The sequence below is a fragment of the Heterodontus francisci genome, chromosome 13 (genome assembly GCF_036365525.1).
Source record: "Heterodontus francisci isolate sHetFra1 chromosome 13, sHetFra1.hap1, whole genome shotgun sequence".
Classification (NCBI taxonomy): Eukaryota; Metazoa; Chordata; class Chondrichthyes; order Heterodontiformes; family Heterodontidae; genus Heterodontus; species Heterodontus francisci.
In genome coordinates this window covers 2068383-2083727 of record NC_090383.1, presented here as the reverse complement: position 1 = coordinate 2083727, position 15345 = coordinate 2068383, and the positions used below count along the sequence as shown (strand labels likewise).

General features: G+C 40.2%; 1 protein-coding gene across 5 annotated transcripts in view; it reads right to left on the bottom strand.

Annotated features, from left to right (window-relative positions):
- The window catches only part of ehbp1 (EH domain binding protein 1), a 438779-nt gene that overhangs the window by 30963 nt on the left and 392471 nt on the right, over positions 1-15345 (bottom strand). For 4 of the 5 annotated variants that reach the window (XM_068044229.1, XM_068044225.1, XM_068044227.1 and 1 more), the window contains one exon: positions 7399-7498. In XM_068044229.1, coding sequence (XP_067900330.1) covers positions 7399-7498 — 100 coding nt within the window. Of the gene's footprint in view, positions 1-6580; positions 6800-7398; positions 7499-15345 lie in introns of those variants that run through there. The other variant, XM_068044228.1, reaches the window with a different exon arrangement.

Here is a 15345-nt window from a genome sequence, read left to right as displayed (position 1 = left end):
GATTTGGGTGTTCAGATCCATTGTTCCCTGAAGGTGGCAACGCAGGTCAATAGAGTGGTCAAGAAGGCATACGGCATGCTTTCCTTCATCGGACGGGGTATTGAGTACAAGGGTTGGCAGGTCATGTTACAGTTGTATAGGACTTTGGTTTGGCCACATTTGGAATACTGCGTGCAGTTCTGGTTGCCACATTACCAAAAGGATGTGGATGCTTTGGAGAGGGTGCAGAGGAGGTTCACCAGGATGTTGCCTGGTATGGAGGGCGCTAGCTATGAAGAGAGGTTGAGTAGATTAGGATTATTTTCATTCGAAAGACGGAGGTTGAGGGGGGACCTGATTGAAGTGTACAAAATCATGAGGGGTATAGACAGGGTGGATAGCAAGAAGCTTTTTCCCAGAGTGGGGGATTCAATTACAAGGGGACACGAGTTCAAAGTGAAAGGGGAAAAGTTTAGGGGGGATATGCGTGGAAAGTTCTTTACGCAGAGGGTGGTGGGTGCATGGAACGCATTGCCAGCGGAGGCGGTAGACGCGGGCACGATAGCGTCTTTTAAGATGTATCTAGACAGATACATGAATGGGCAGGAAGTAAAGAGATACAGACCCTTCGAAAATAGGCGACAGGTTTAGATAGAGGATTTGGAGCGGCGTAGGCTTGGAGGGCCGAAGGGCCTGTTCCTGTGCTGTAATTTTCGTTGTTCTTTGTCTTACATTTCTAACTTTTGCCAGTTCTGATGAAGGGCCATTAAATCTGTTTCTCTCTACACAGATGCTACCAGATCTGCTGAGTATTTCTGGCACTTTCTGTTCTCGTTTCAGCATCCGCAGTATTTTGCTCTTATTTAGCATAACTTCCTTATTTTTGTACTCTATGCTCCTATTAATAAATCCCAGGATCCCGCATGCTTTATTAACTGCTTTTTCAACGTGCCCTGCAACCTTCAATGATTTGTGCACATATACCCCCAGGTCCCTCTGCTCCTGCACCCCGTTTAGAATTGTACCCTTTAATTTATATTGCCTTTCTGTGTTCTTCCTACCAAAATGAATCACTTCACACTTTTCTGCATTAAATTTCAAATGCCACTTGTCCGCCCATTCCACCAGCCTGTCTATGTCCTCTTGAAGTTTATCACTATCCTCCTTGCAGTTAACGATACTTCCAAGTTTTATGTCATCCACAAATTTTGAAATTGTGCCCTGTATGCCCAAGTCTAGATCATTAATATACATCAAGAAAAGCAGGGGTCCCAGCACTGAACCCTGGGGAATCCCACTATATACCTTCCTCCAGTCTGAAAAGCAACCGTTCACCACTACTCTCTGTTTCCTGTCACTGAGTCAATTTTGCATACATGCTGCTGCAGCCCCTCTTATTCCATGGGCACTACCTTTGCTGACAAGTCTGTTTGGTGGCACTTTATCAAAAGCCTTTTGAAAGTCCATGTACACCACATTAGCCACATTATCCTTATCAACCTTCTCCATTATCTTGTCAAAAAAATCAAGCAAGTTAGTTAAACAGGATTTGCCCTTAACAAACATGCTGGGTTTCCTTAATTCATGTTTATTTGTCCAAATGACTGTTAATTTTGTCCCGAATTATCGTTTCTAAAAGCTTTCTCTTTACCGAGGTTAAACTGATTGGCCTGTAGTTGCTGGGCTTGTCCTTGCACCCTTTTTTGAACAAGGTTGTAACATTTTCAATTCTCCATCCTCTAGCACCACCCCTGTATCTAAGGAGGTCTGGAAGGTTATGGCCAGTGCCTCCACGCTTTCCACCCTTACTTCCCTCCATTTCCTTGGATGCATCTCATCTGGTCCTGGTGACTTATCAACTGTAAGTACAGCCTATCTAGTACCTCCTCTATCAATTTTTAGCCCATCCAGTGTCTCAGCAACCTCCTCTTCCACCATGACCTGGGCAGTACCTTCTTCCTTAGAAAAGACAGATGCAAAGCACTTACAATACCCATGTCCCCTGACTCCATGTGTAAATCTCCTTTTAGGTCCCTAACTGACCCCACTCCTTGTTTTATCACCCTTTTGTTATTTATTTATTTTTATTCATTAGTTCATGGGATGTGGGCATCGCTGGCTAGGCCAGCATTTATTGCCCATCCCTCATTACCCTTGAGAAGGTGTTGGTGAGTTGCCTTCTTGAACCGCAGCAGTCCTTGGGGTGTAGGTACACCAACAGTGCTGTTAGGAAGGGAGTTCCAGGATTTTGACCCAATGACAGAGAAGAAACGGCGATATAGTTCCAAGTCAGGATGGTGTGTGCTTGGAGGGAAACTTGCAGGTGGTGGTGTTCCCATGCAACTGCTGCCCTTGTCCTTCTAAATGCCTATAGAAGACTTTTAAGTTCCCTTTTACGTTAGCTGCTAGTCTCCTCTCATACTGTCTCTTTGCTTCTCCTGTTTGCTTTTTCATTTCCCTTCTGAACCTTCTATATTCAGCTTGGTTCCCAACTGGATTATCCGCCTGACAAACGTCATATGCACCCTTTATCTGCTTCATCTTACTCTCTATCTCTTTAGTCACCCAGGGAGCTCCGGATTGGTTTGTCCTACCATTCCCCCTCATGGGAATGTACCTTGACTGTACCCAAACTATCTCTTCTTTAAAGGCAGCCATTGTTCCATTGCAGTTTTGCCTGCCAATCATTCATTCCAATTTACTTTGGCCAGATCCATTCTCACCCCATTGAAATTGTCCCTCCCCCAGTTAATTATTTTTTACTCTAGATTGCTCCTTGTCCTTTTCCATAGCCAACCTAAACCTTATGATGCGATGATCACGGACTCCTAAATGTTCCCCTAGTGACACTTGATCAAATTTAAAAATAATAAAATCAGACAGATCCATACTGACCTAGGTATCATATCAGGATAAGACTTAAGCAATTTTAGCTAAGTTAACTTTGCAAAGTCCTTCTCAATGGTGCCCAAGTTGGAAGAACTATTCCACAGACTAGTCAAACAACAGTCTGACAGTCATAGTTACAGAATCATATCTATCAGCCAACATCCCAGACTCACCATCACTACCCCAGCTTATCCTGTCTCACAGGCAAGGCAGAACCATTAGAGCTGGGCACAGTGGTATACCGTTCGGTGGGAGTGACCCTTGAAACCTTCAAAGACTATGAACCCCCTGCTGTGACAGAAGGGAAGAAAATCATTTGGTAACCCATCCTGTGTGTCACCAGCAGCTGGCTCAGAACTGAATTGACAATGGAATAGAAGCAGGCTGTCCGCCATCAGAGACAGGGAGGCCCAGAAATCAGTGAAGGGGGATAAAAGGGACATGAGAGATGAGGTACCTTCACAGAAGATCAAGATACATTCAGAAGTAAAGAGAAAATAACGGTAAGTGCAGGGATGATTGCTCAAACAGGCAGTTCGGCATCAAGTAGCACTCATGAGGAACGCTGGCCACTGAGTGCAGACCTTGATTTTCCTTCTATTTAAATTAATTAATAAAAAATCTGGAGCTGTGGGCACAAGATTCCCCCACCACTACTGCCTATGTGTGCTGCTCTGGCTGGGTCCACCTACTGCTTTAAGAATCATCCCTGGTATGTTGCGATAAAGTTGTCAATCAATAATTATTGCAATAATTTCATAAATTAGATTTCTGGTGCATAATTCATCTGGAAAAGCTACATTCGATTTTACAACTGCATATTGCTTAGCACTCCTGCTCTGAGGCTCTATGACATCGACTTAGTTTGCAGCTAAATTAATCTCACTCAGCTTCTTACTTAAATCTTGCAGCTAATTAAACAAAATTAGGAAAATGTGAAGCTAAGTACTGAGATTTGCTACATGAAGGTGATATGTTAAATGTGCCACACTGATAGTAAATTAGAACCAAATTTACAGGTTACATTCTTTTCAAATTGTTAAAAAAAATTAATTATGAAAAAGACAACAAATACATGTTTAATTCCAGCAAATTAATGCCACTTCCCCAATCTAGTTAAAGCGATAGCAGTCAAATATTGTTGTCCTGACCCAAATTGCAATAACTTACTTTACACCGGTCAGAATTTGAAAAGATATGACAAATATGTTTATCACTTAATAGCTTGCATTGACATAGCGTGTTTATCTAACATGCTTCTGAGAGGCAAAAGATAGACAGAGGCCAAACCAAAACAGGACAAACTAGGGGGTTGGCCAAAGGCTTGACTGAAGAGGTGGTCTTAGAAAGGAGGGGGGAGAGGTGTTGGGGTCTACAGTAGGAATTCCATAAAGTAGAACCTAGGCTGCTGACGGTATGGCTGTCAATAGTGGGATGAAAGGAGGTAGGGGATGCCGAAGAAGCCGTGAGTCAGAGGAACTGGAAGTTCAGGGGCCAGGGATTGTGATGCTGAAGGAGGCTGCATACATAATTTACACAGGTTTTGGCACATTACCCTTACTGATGCCTCACAGCTTTGGCACAGACTCCACCAGCTCGGCTGACTAAACCACTGCAAGGGGTCCTCACTGTCAAATCTCACCTTGGTCTTTCCCCCTGCTTTTCCTCCTTCGAGCACCTCACCTTGGTCCACTTTGTCTTTAAAAGCTGCCTCCTCCAACACTCCCAGGCCCCACCCCAAGCCCCTCCTTTCCTCCCTCAGTCTCTGCAATGATATCCTTATATGCTGCCAATGTTATAGATCCCATGGGAACTGAAGATCTCTCAGTGCTGTTTTATCTTCAGCTTGGGAACAGTAGGTTCAGTTGAGTAGCTAGCTGCTGCTTTATCTTTCCTTACAGGCACCAGCTGCCTGCCCTGAACATACTAACCATGCCATGCAATTTGGGACAGGGTTAGTGGGAGGTCCTTCAGTTTGAGCAGCACGGGTTCCACTCCACCTCACTTGTAAAGGCAGAGTGGTTCTATTGGAAGTTTGGTTCCAATCTCTCACTGTCATTTACCTCAATATTGGCATTTTTCACCATTCCCAAAGGCATTTGCTGATGGCCAGTCAGCCATAATCTTAAGCACACTTGACAAGTACGTACTCTGGCTCTCCACTGTCAAATGTGGCATGGTCACATCAAAAGCTAATCACTTTCATTCCACATATCATCCTGTGGGCACACCTCCATAAATCACCTGACCTCCCCCACTCTATTCTCCATCCTGACCTTGGAGATCAAATGCAAAAACTTCATTGATGTCTTCCTGTCCCAAAACAAATCATCAATTCCGTTGCCTCCACCTCAGTGACTCCTCTACCTTCCCTGTTCCCAGTCCACCTCTCAACTAAGTCCTCATCTGCCTTAATAAAAACAGAAAGTTCTGGAAATACTCAGCAGGTCTAGCGACATCTGTGGTGAGAGAAACAGTTAATGTTTCAGGTCCCTCATCCACTTTACTCCACTTCATCGTCCACCTCCCCTCCAGACCTTCCCTGCCACTTCTCAACCATGAGGCCCATCACCTGCCTCCTCAAATCCTTCCCAGCCAAGCTTGCTGTCCCAAGCTTTGTGCTTGTTGACGTCATTAACCTGTCGCTATCTTCCAGCATGGTTCCTACAACCTTCAAAACTGCCCTCACCATCCTTTCCCTCTAAAACCTTGACCCTCTGTTATGTCCAACTGTGGCTCATCTCCAATATTCTTTGAACTAATTATGATCTTGCAATTAACACTCCCTCTATTCCTGCTTTGTGATCCTGCCCTGCCCACAGCACTGTGGTCATGAAAATGGCATCCTGTGTACACAAACGTGAATGTGGCCCAGTGTCTCTCCTTGACCTTACTCTGCTACCTTTGACCAAATCATCCTCTTCAATGTCTTTCTTCCACTGCCCACCTTTGTTGCATTGCTCATTCCTACTTGTTGCATCATTGGTATTGTATCACCTCCAACGTATTCTCCTCCTATTGCTGCATGGTTACCTCTGAAACCCCCCAGGACTCCATGCTTGGCCTTTCCTCTTCATCATTTATATTTTATATCGTGGTAATATTATCAAGAAGCATGGGGTCAGTTGATGATCCTCAGCTCTATGCTGCCTCCACCACTGACCACCCCCCAGCCTGTCACCACTATCTGCAACCTCTTTTCTACCAGGAAGACCTGGATGAACTGAAACTTTCCTCAGTAGCTATGACATCTTAGGTGGGATGGTAGCATAGTGGTAATGTTACTGGATTAGAAATCTAGAGGCCTACTGCTCTGGAGACATGAGTTCAAATCCCAACATGGTAGCTGGAGAGATTTAAATTCAATTAATTAATAAATCTAAAATAAAATGTTAGTCTCATTATGATACGTAAAAACCCATCTGGTTCACTAATATTCTTCAAGTATGGAAATTTGCCATCCTTACCTGGTCTGGCCTACATGTGACTCCAGATCCAACCAATGTGGCTGACTCTTAACTGCCCTTTGAAATGGCACAGCATGCCACTCAGTTGTAGGTGGCTCACTACCTGCTCAGGGGCAGCAATTAGGAACGGGCAATAAATGCTGGCTTTGCCAGCAACGCTTACATCCCAAGAATGAATTTTAAAAATGCCCGATCCTACCTCAACATTAACATTTGTGCACACACACACAGTGCTCCTTTAATAGCTGCTCTACTCCTTGTCCTGGGCTCCCTCTGTTCAATTCTTCAGCCATTATGTGCATGCCATAGAGTCACAGATCTGGAATTCTTTTCCTCGGGATCTCTCCCATATCATCTTCCTCCTCAAGGCTCTTCTCTTTCACTATATTTTGCAACTCTATCCATCTACTTCCCTTTTTTCCTCCTGCTCCATGGCCCTTCTTTGTCCATCATCCTGAAAAGCACTTTGAGAAGATTCCTTGTGTGTGAGAAGCACTATAGAAATGCAAATCATTCTATGTCCTCTATATATCTTCATGAAAATATTTCTACCAATACCCAATTTCACACCTTGTCAAGCAGTGCAAAATTGGGTATTAGTATAATTCTTAAAATATTTAAAACTGAATTTTAACAGTAACAGGAATGAATGTTGCAGATCTATTATGTGCTACATTATTAAGCTGGGCTTGCCAATAAACACTATTTCTGAATTTCATAAAATCATTCTGATCAAGTAACTTTTAACAAAGGAAAATAAAGTTTTGTATAAATCATCCTGACTTGGAACTGTATCGCCGTTCCTTCACTGTCGCTGCCTCAAAATCTTGGAACTCCCTTCTTAACAGCACTGTGGGTGTACCTACACCCCAAGGACTGCAGCAGTTCAAGAAGACAGCTCACCATCACCTTCTCAAGGGCAATTAGGGATGGGCAATAAATGCTGGCCTAGCCAGCGACACCCACATCCCATGAACAAATAAAAAAAAGTATATATAAATGTTGCTTTACATTTACAATGACATAATACACTGGTTATTAATTTTGCTTTCTTTACACTTACAGAAGTGAAAGCTGGTTCTGTCGTCGTATCAGGGCATTCTTCTTATTCACCAACACAAACCATTCCTGCATCATTGCTTCTTCCTCCTCTTTATTGTTTCCTGAAAAACAGAGGAACAAAATTATATGAAGGCTTAAAATCAGGGACAACACAAAAGCCAGCTAGCTGTAAATCAAACTTTAGCAAACAAGATATTACAGCAATCATGTTTTAGTTTTTTAGTTTAGTTTTAGAGATACAGCACTGAAACAGGCCCTTCGGCCCACCGAGTCTCTGCCGACCATCAACCACCCATTTTTTATACTAATCCTACACTAATTCCACATTACTACCACATCCCCACCTGTCCCTATATTTCCCTACCAACTACCTATACTAGGGGCAATTTATAAAGGCCAATTAACCTATCAACCAGCAAGTCTTTGGCATGTGGGAGGAAACCGGAGCACCCGGAGGAAACCCACGCAGACACAGGGAGAACTTGCAAACTCCACACAGGCAGTCCCCAGAATTGAACCCGGGTCGCTGGAGCTGTGAGGCTGCGGTGCTCACCATTGCGCCGCCCAGACCTCATGCCTCAACAAATTAACTTCAGAAACTATAATTGTACAGTGTTTGTTGATTTACAGGATTATTATTGCAAAGCTTATAGGCGTGACTTGCTGAGTGACCTCTACTATCCTTTTCATTCACTGAAGTTTCACCTCGTCATTCCCTTACATCCATCTGTTGCCAGCCACACTACATTTCCCTCCGAGTACTTGTGGATAGTAAAGCAGCAAGTTCTAGGCTGTGGATATTTCCATGGCTGGCAGTGTACTTTGGTTGGCTTAAAAAAAATTTCACTTCTGTGCAACTGGATCTGTTTACTTTTTGCTTCAAATGTCCTGTACAGTAGTTTAGCCCAGACCTACAGCTGGTATTTGATCTTTATTTCTAATTATGAATAAAAATCCCCAAACTAACACGTTACTAGATGCTTTCACTTTTTTTTGTTCTTTCTCCCACCTCCACTAATGTTCTCCCCTCCCCTCGCCTCCTGAAGGTTTGCGCTCCTTGCTGAGGTGTGGTTTTATGGCTGCTGCTTGCTCTCAGATACACCATCCAAGTAGCCATTATTCATATGGAGTAGAAAGTGGTGAAGTTTTGTTTGGGCACATTGATGGGCAACATGTCCATGCATGGATTTCTAACAGGGGTTGCTGGCCAATTACCCCTTTTATAACCGACAGGCACTGAAGGCCATTTGCAGTTGTAGTAATAAAGCTCCAGATAGGACAAACTGGCCAAAATTTAGTTTAGTTTAGTTTAGAGATACAGCACTGAAACAGGCCCTTCGGCCCACCGAGTCTGTGCCGACCATCAACCACCCATTTATACTAATCCTACACTAATCCCTACCACCTACCTATACTAGGGGCAATTTATAATGGCCAATTAACCTATCAACCTGCAAGTCTTTGGCATGTGGGAGGAAACCGGAGCACCCGGAGGAAACCCACGCAGACACAGGGAGAACTTGCAAACTCCACACAGGCAGTACCCAGAAATTGTCTTTGGTGACTCTTTCCCTCCTTAAAACTTTATTGGTACAGCAATATAACAGAAGCTTTCTCAACACAACACAACGCAAAATATGCGGATGCTGGAAATCTAAAATAAAAATAGAAAATGTTTTTAGTTATACAGCACTGAAACAGGCCCTTCGGCCCACCGAGTCTGTGCCGACCATCAACCACCCATTTATACTAATCCTACACTAATTCCATATTCCTACCACCTGTCCCTGTATTTTCCTACCACCGACCGAAACTAGGGGCAATTTATAATGGCCAATTTACCTATCAACTGCAAGTCTTTGGCATGTGGGAGGAAACTGGAGCACCCGGAGGAAACCCACGCAGACACAGGGAGAACTTGCAAACTCCACACAGGCAGTACCCAGAATTGAATCCGGGTCGCTGGAGCTGTGAGGCTGCAGTGCTAACCACTGCACCACTGTGCAGCAATACTCAGTAGGTCTGACATCATCTGTGGAGAATTGACAAACAGAGATGACGTTTCAGGTCTGTGACCTTTCATCAGAAGCTTTCCCATGCAGCTTTTATCAACCCATCAGACAAGAGTGTTAAGCAAATTAGAAATAGAGAGGAGAAAGTGCCAATAGGCACCTGACAATTTAAATGAAACAATTTCACCAAATAGTGAAGCAAATTCTGAATGTTCGGAGCCTCTTTCCAACATGAGTACAGAATGTCACACATGGAACATTATCCATCTATTTCAAAACACAAAGGATAGCAAAAGGAAGCTAATTATTTAGTTCATCTTGACTCAGTGTAGTTGGACACAGAGCAAGGAAAATCCAAAAATCAGTAGAGAGAAAGAATTAAAATTACTCTTTTGGATTAATTTTAATCTCTGCCTGTACAAGATACTGCTGTAGATCGGGAAGCCATGATTAATCGTATCTCGGAATCAGTAAAGTTTTCCACTGATGTCACTGTAAATTTTACAATTCTTCTGTAACTCAGATGATTTTGTGACAACATCTCCTGCTCTTTGAATTATGTTTTGCTAATCCCATGTAGATGTTAGCCTTGTACAAAATAGAATTTTTGAACCTCTTCAGATGTATTTCTCAGATAAGATAACACTTTCTTATTACTCCTCCAGGATTAAACAAATTTGCAACTGTTCCCGCAAAATAAAATCTAATTTTTCCAGCCCACAAACAGTAAAATGGAAGCAAAAAAACATAGAAAATAGGAGCAGGAGTAGGCCATTCGGACGCTGACATTCATCAGCATAGAAGTCTACGAGCTGCATCACAACTCAGCAATTTGTACTGCTAATAAAGAGGCTACTTTTAATTCTTTCACCATTTGAAGCATAACAGCCTTTTAGAATGGAAGAGTTTTCCATTTTAAATACTTGGTTTCATTACCGAACTTTAGACAAGATAAAGGGCAAAGTTTCCCCCCCACCCCCAATAATTTCTATTTCTCACACCAACAATGCTCCTGGCTGAATAGGGAACATTTAAACTATAGCCACAGCATTGACGCAAAGCAGTTTTGCCCATACCTGACCCGACACTGGAGGGAAACAGTGCGAGACTCCCAGGAAGAGGGAGATCTCGCTCTGCTTTGTTTCGAAGCAGCTCAAGCTGTAACTCATCCATTTACAATACACAGGTTTATCATCAGTGCGAGCTAGAAACCACCTTACACCAACTCTAAGCTTGTAGTGTAAATGTATTTTGAGGCTGCCAATTTGTGCTGAACTGAGAGCAATTTTGTCCTATTGGACTCTGCTTGCTAGAAATTGTCCAAAGACATTTCACATAGGACCCAGCAAAGAGCAGAAATTTCCATCCCATCAGTCTGTGCTGGATTCAAATCCATGATCTCATTGGTGAAAGGTCAATTTTCTAAACCACTGCACTAGCTGGTTACCCTACTGCGATTTAAAAAAAATGGAAAGATAGAATTTAAAAAATGAAAATATGACTATTATGGTGATGAGTAAGTGCAGCTCCACTGACACAGACTTCTAAATGTGCTATTTTAAAAACAGAGGAGTTCTGCTATAACAATGAAGGTTTTTTTTCCTGCAGTTGGTTTATAAAGGTCAAATTGTGAAGGTTACATTGGAATTCAGAACTCAAAATGTACTTATAACTACCTTTCCTATTTTACATGACTATCTCCTCATTAAAGTCACAGCTATTGAATAGAGGAGCTGTTACAATTTGGCTTTAACACTGCAGTGAAAACACAACTATCTCTCTCTCCTCTGCAATAACTTCCAAATGGTTTATGCTAAGAAAGCTATGCAGCAAAAAGACAACAGAAAATAATCAATTTTAAATTGATTTACTTTTCAAATGCTGAATAAATGTTTTCACCTGAGAGAATTCAGTACCCATTAGCTGATGAATACTTTCATTAAGGCATCCTGCTCCAAATATTGTCTGATTAGCTGAACATTGTTAGTTTAAAAAAAAAGCTGCAGATAATTTACTTTTGAAGTAAACCATCAAAGTAATGATGTCAATTATGTCTGTAAAGCAGCTCATTTTAAACTACACAAATTTACAAATTAGGCCCTGCATATGATTGTCACAGACAGAAATAAATAAATTAGATTAAATATTAATAGTAATCCTACCAGATTTGTTTTGCTGTGGGAGTCACACTTTGCAACTACTGGATTTGTTAATCACATCTTTTTAGTCTATGTTGACCATAACAAATCAAATATTTCAAGTACATTCTTCAAAACAAAGCTGGCTATAAATTCTGGAAGTTAAACAATCCTTTATTCCAAGAAAGAAATTACATTTAAACTTTTTTGTTGTTTTTGTTTTGAATTTCAGTCCAAGTATACCCATTAAAACAACAATCATTTCTGAGAGTGCAAGAATTATTTTTCAGCATTTTATACAAACTCATTGATTATTACTTATTTGAACTAATGCACTAAGGTGCCTGCAGCTAAAACTTAATACAGAGATACAGAATTAGAACAAAGTTCAACAGACTAGTGAATATATCATTGTCTGAAGCTACTCTTCTCAATAGTGCAATTTCATTTTGAAACCAATGAGTTTCATATCCCATCTGATGGAAAATATATATATTTTTCTTTGACATGAATAAAAGACTACAAAAAACACAAGTCCGATCTACATAGCAGTAACTGTAGTCATATACAGGCAAGTCAAACCAACACACCAGTTATGTGATGGTTACAATGGGCACAAATCCCTCAGAGGTTTCAAAAGGAGAAATATCTAAGAAAAAACAGTGGTGGAGGAGGAAAGACTTGTCATTGCAAATACTGCAGATTTATGGTTCCAAAATAACGTGCAAAAGTAGTAACAGCTCTGAATCCAAAAGACATTTTTAAAATGCACTTTGTTCTTCTTACCTTATAGATATGCAATATTGATGGAAGGTTGTCCATGCAAAGATGTATCAAAATGAAATTTACCAAAACTATCATGCAGGATTCTATTTAAAATGACCTAATTATTTCTCAGTTTAGAAATTGATATACTAATTTAAGTCTTTGTTTCAAAATAAAACAGCTTACAGAAAGTAACTAACACCAGAGATAAATCAATCCTATTAATAACTCCAATTGAAGACCTAGACAGATTTATCATATTACACAAATTATTTATGTCTGATCAAAACAAGGGCCTCTCATTTCATCTCTAACCATTTGCTATTTAATCCAATAATATTAATCCAATTTGTCGATCAGTATTTTATGCTGCAGAATGTAACTTAGCAGGCTTATATACTTTTAAAAGAACAATATTTTGCAGATGAATGCCTTGTGTTTCATTTTGCCCGATTGTTTCTACCTCCAATGTATAAGGGAAAAAAAGAACAAGATGGACATTGTTCCGACTGATTAAGTAAGAGCTCATTAAAGAGCTGTCAGCACCACACTTTGAATATGCATGAAGCATATAATCAGATCTAGCACTGTCACTAGAGGAGAAAATGGCAAGTACAAAGGATTGATTTAATTACGTTGAGTGGGCTATGGTGGTAGACCAGTCTTGTTAGGGAGAAAAAAGGTTGTATTCTGGCACCATAAAAAGGCAGTTTAGCTTCTGTCACAATACCTAATCTCAAGATTAGATATGAAAGCACACTGCTTTTGTTGTTTAAAACTAGTACTGTTGGCGTTTAAAGAAAAAACAAAAAAAACGAGCATAACACATTTTTGCTTGTTTAACTTTCCCTGGCTAGATATTCAATGTGTGGAAAAAAATCCAGGCAACTTCCAAGACTCTTTACTTAAGCTCTTCAAACTGTGCATTATCAGAGAATTGTATTGCTACAGAAAAATAACTACAGCTAGCCACATATTTATTTTACAGTATCTATTACAGTGGCATGCAATTCCCCTCAGCAAACACCATTTCCTTTGCATATGAAGGGATAACACGATACAGCTAATAACATCAGCTAGAACAAATAAATCTTGGTTATGAGACATTTAAAAGACAATGCTATTTAATTTCACTTTACATGTTGTTAAATGCTGTAAATCTGTTCTTGTACCTCTTTTGCAGATGGAGATTTACCATAAGAAAAAAGAATGAGAAACTTGTGCTATCAATTATGTTTCAGTCAACAACAGAAAAGTTCAGCGTGTAAGAATATTAACAATTTTGCTTACTTTGAAAAACATCCCCCCATGACTGACCAGGAATGATTACTGAAATACAGAATCCAATGCTCCCTTCTGCATGCATCTATTTATTCAAACACTCAAAAGATAATCTGGACAAAACCTAAAATTATTTTAACCACAGTACTTTTAAATGCAGCTGCCCAACTTGCTTGCTCCAATATGTAATACTGTCCAACTTGGTACTTCAACATTGCTGTTGCCATGGTACTAACAGCAATCTCTGATACATTGCCTGTCACCTTTCAGTGAATTGTATTGAAAGCTATGAAAAGTAAAATTGAAAGTAAAACAAAGGAAATAGTATGCCATGAAATTACAATATGTAGTTTTCCCTTTTACTGTTGCTAAGTTGGGAACTTAAATTATCAAGTTGAAAAAGAACATTCAATATTTTTTTATTTCTCCTTTATTTACAATAATACTTTTCAGTTACCAGTTGTGAAAAGTTTCTGAAAACTTGGGAACAAGTGAAAATTACTGTATTTTACCAATATAAACAAAACATTACCCCCAAAACTCCACAAAATCAACATATATAGCGTCATCATTTTATTGCAGTATAATAATTTTAATCCCATTACAGTTTACTGAGCATTAACTTTTGATTATCTAATAGTCAAACATATAGAGATTAAAACTGGTAAACGCCTAATGTCATTATACAATTGCTGACAAGTCATGGCAAATGCTAAGGCCTGCTTCTACTTTGTATATAAGCATATCATCAAGGGTCTTGTGAAAAGCAGAACCCTTCTAGTAATTAATACAGCAAGAGAAGCAAATGAGAGATCAATGACAAAATCACCTGGTAAAACTGTAAAAGGTGTTCCATTAAAAGGCTTTTACTATACACAGAAAACAGTGCCGAGAAACCTGTATTTTAGCACTTATGTTCAACAGGCCCTTAAAAGCATGGAATGATGAGACAGAAAACCCATCCTTCCTAATAATCTTGTGACAAAAGCTAAAAGACATCATCCTATTAACTACTGATCTCAATTGCTAATGCAGAGTACTTCCTGGTGCCTTTATATAGTACATTGCTATGAAAAAAAACCCCACTAAACATTCACTGTGAAGAACACAAGCTTCATTCACTCTTTATCAGCTTCCCTTGTAGGAGAACTATAAGTGGAACCAAAGGTGTCATTGATATTATGAAGTGGAAATTAATCAGAAATTTTTCTCATATTTTCGCTGCCACACTAATTTACTTTTGTATAAATTTTACCCAGTTAAAAAGTTCATAGTTAAACCCCCTGTTGCAGCCTTTTTAGTTCAGAATATTCAATGAGCAAGTCAACTGAAAAGCACCAGGACTGAACACAAAAAGTGTTCGAAATTCTCATTTAGTTGTCTTTATTTTGCTAGCGCCATGTGGTCCTTGAAGATGTAGAAAACACGGGAAGCCGAGTAAAGATCAGAGCTAGCTCATTAGCATTCTGACAAAATTGAAGTGGCGGAGATGTATAGTTTGCCGTTTTGAAAGCTGCCGGTGGTAAGCTCTCTATTTCATTGTGCCTTTGTCTTTTGGGGTTTTCAACCCAGCAGGGTGTTTGTTAGCTGTGGTTTACACACTGCATTATGGGAAGCTTTTCCTGCACATTCAGTCTATGGGTGTCTCTTCTCTGTTAAACTTTAAATAAGTTTCTGTATTCAGCAGCATCTGCATTAAATTTTATTTGAAACAGCAAACAATTCTGGTTTTCTTATTAAAAACTTAAAATT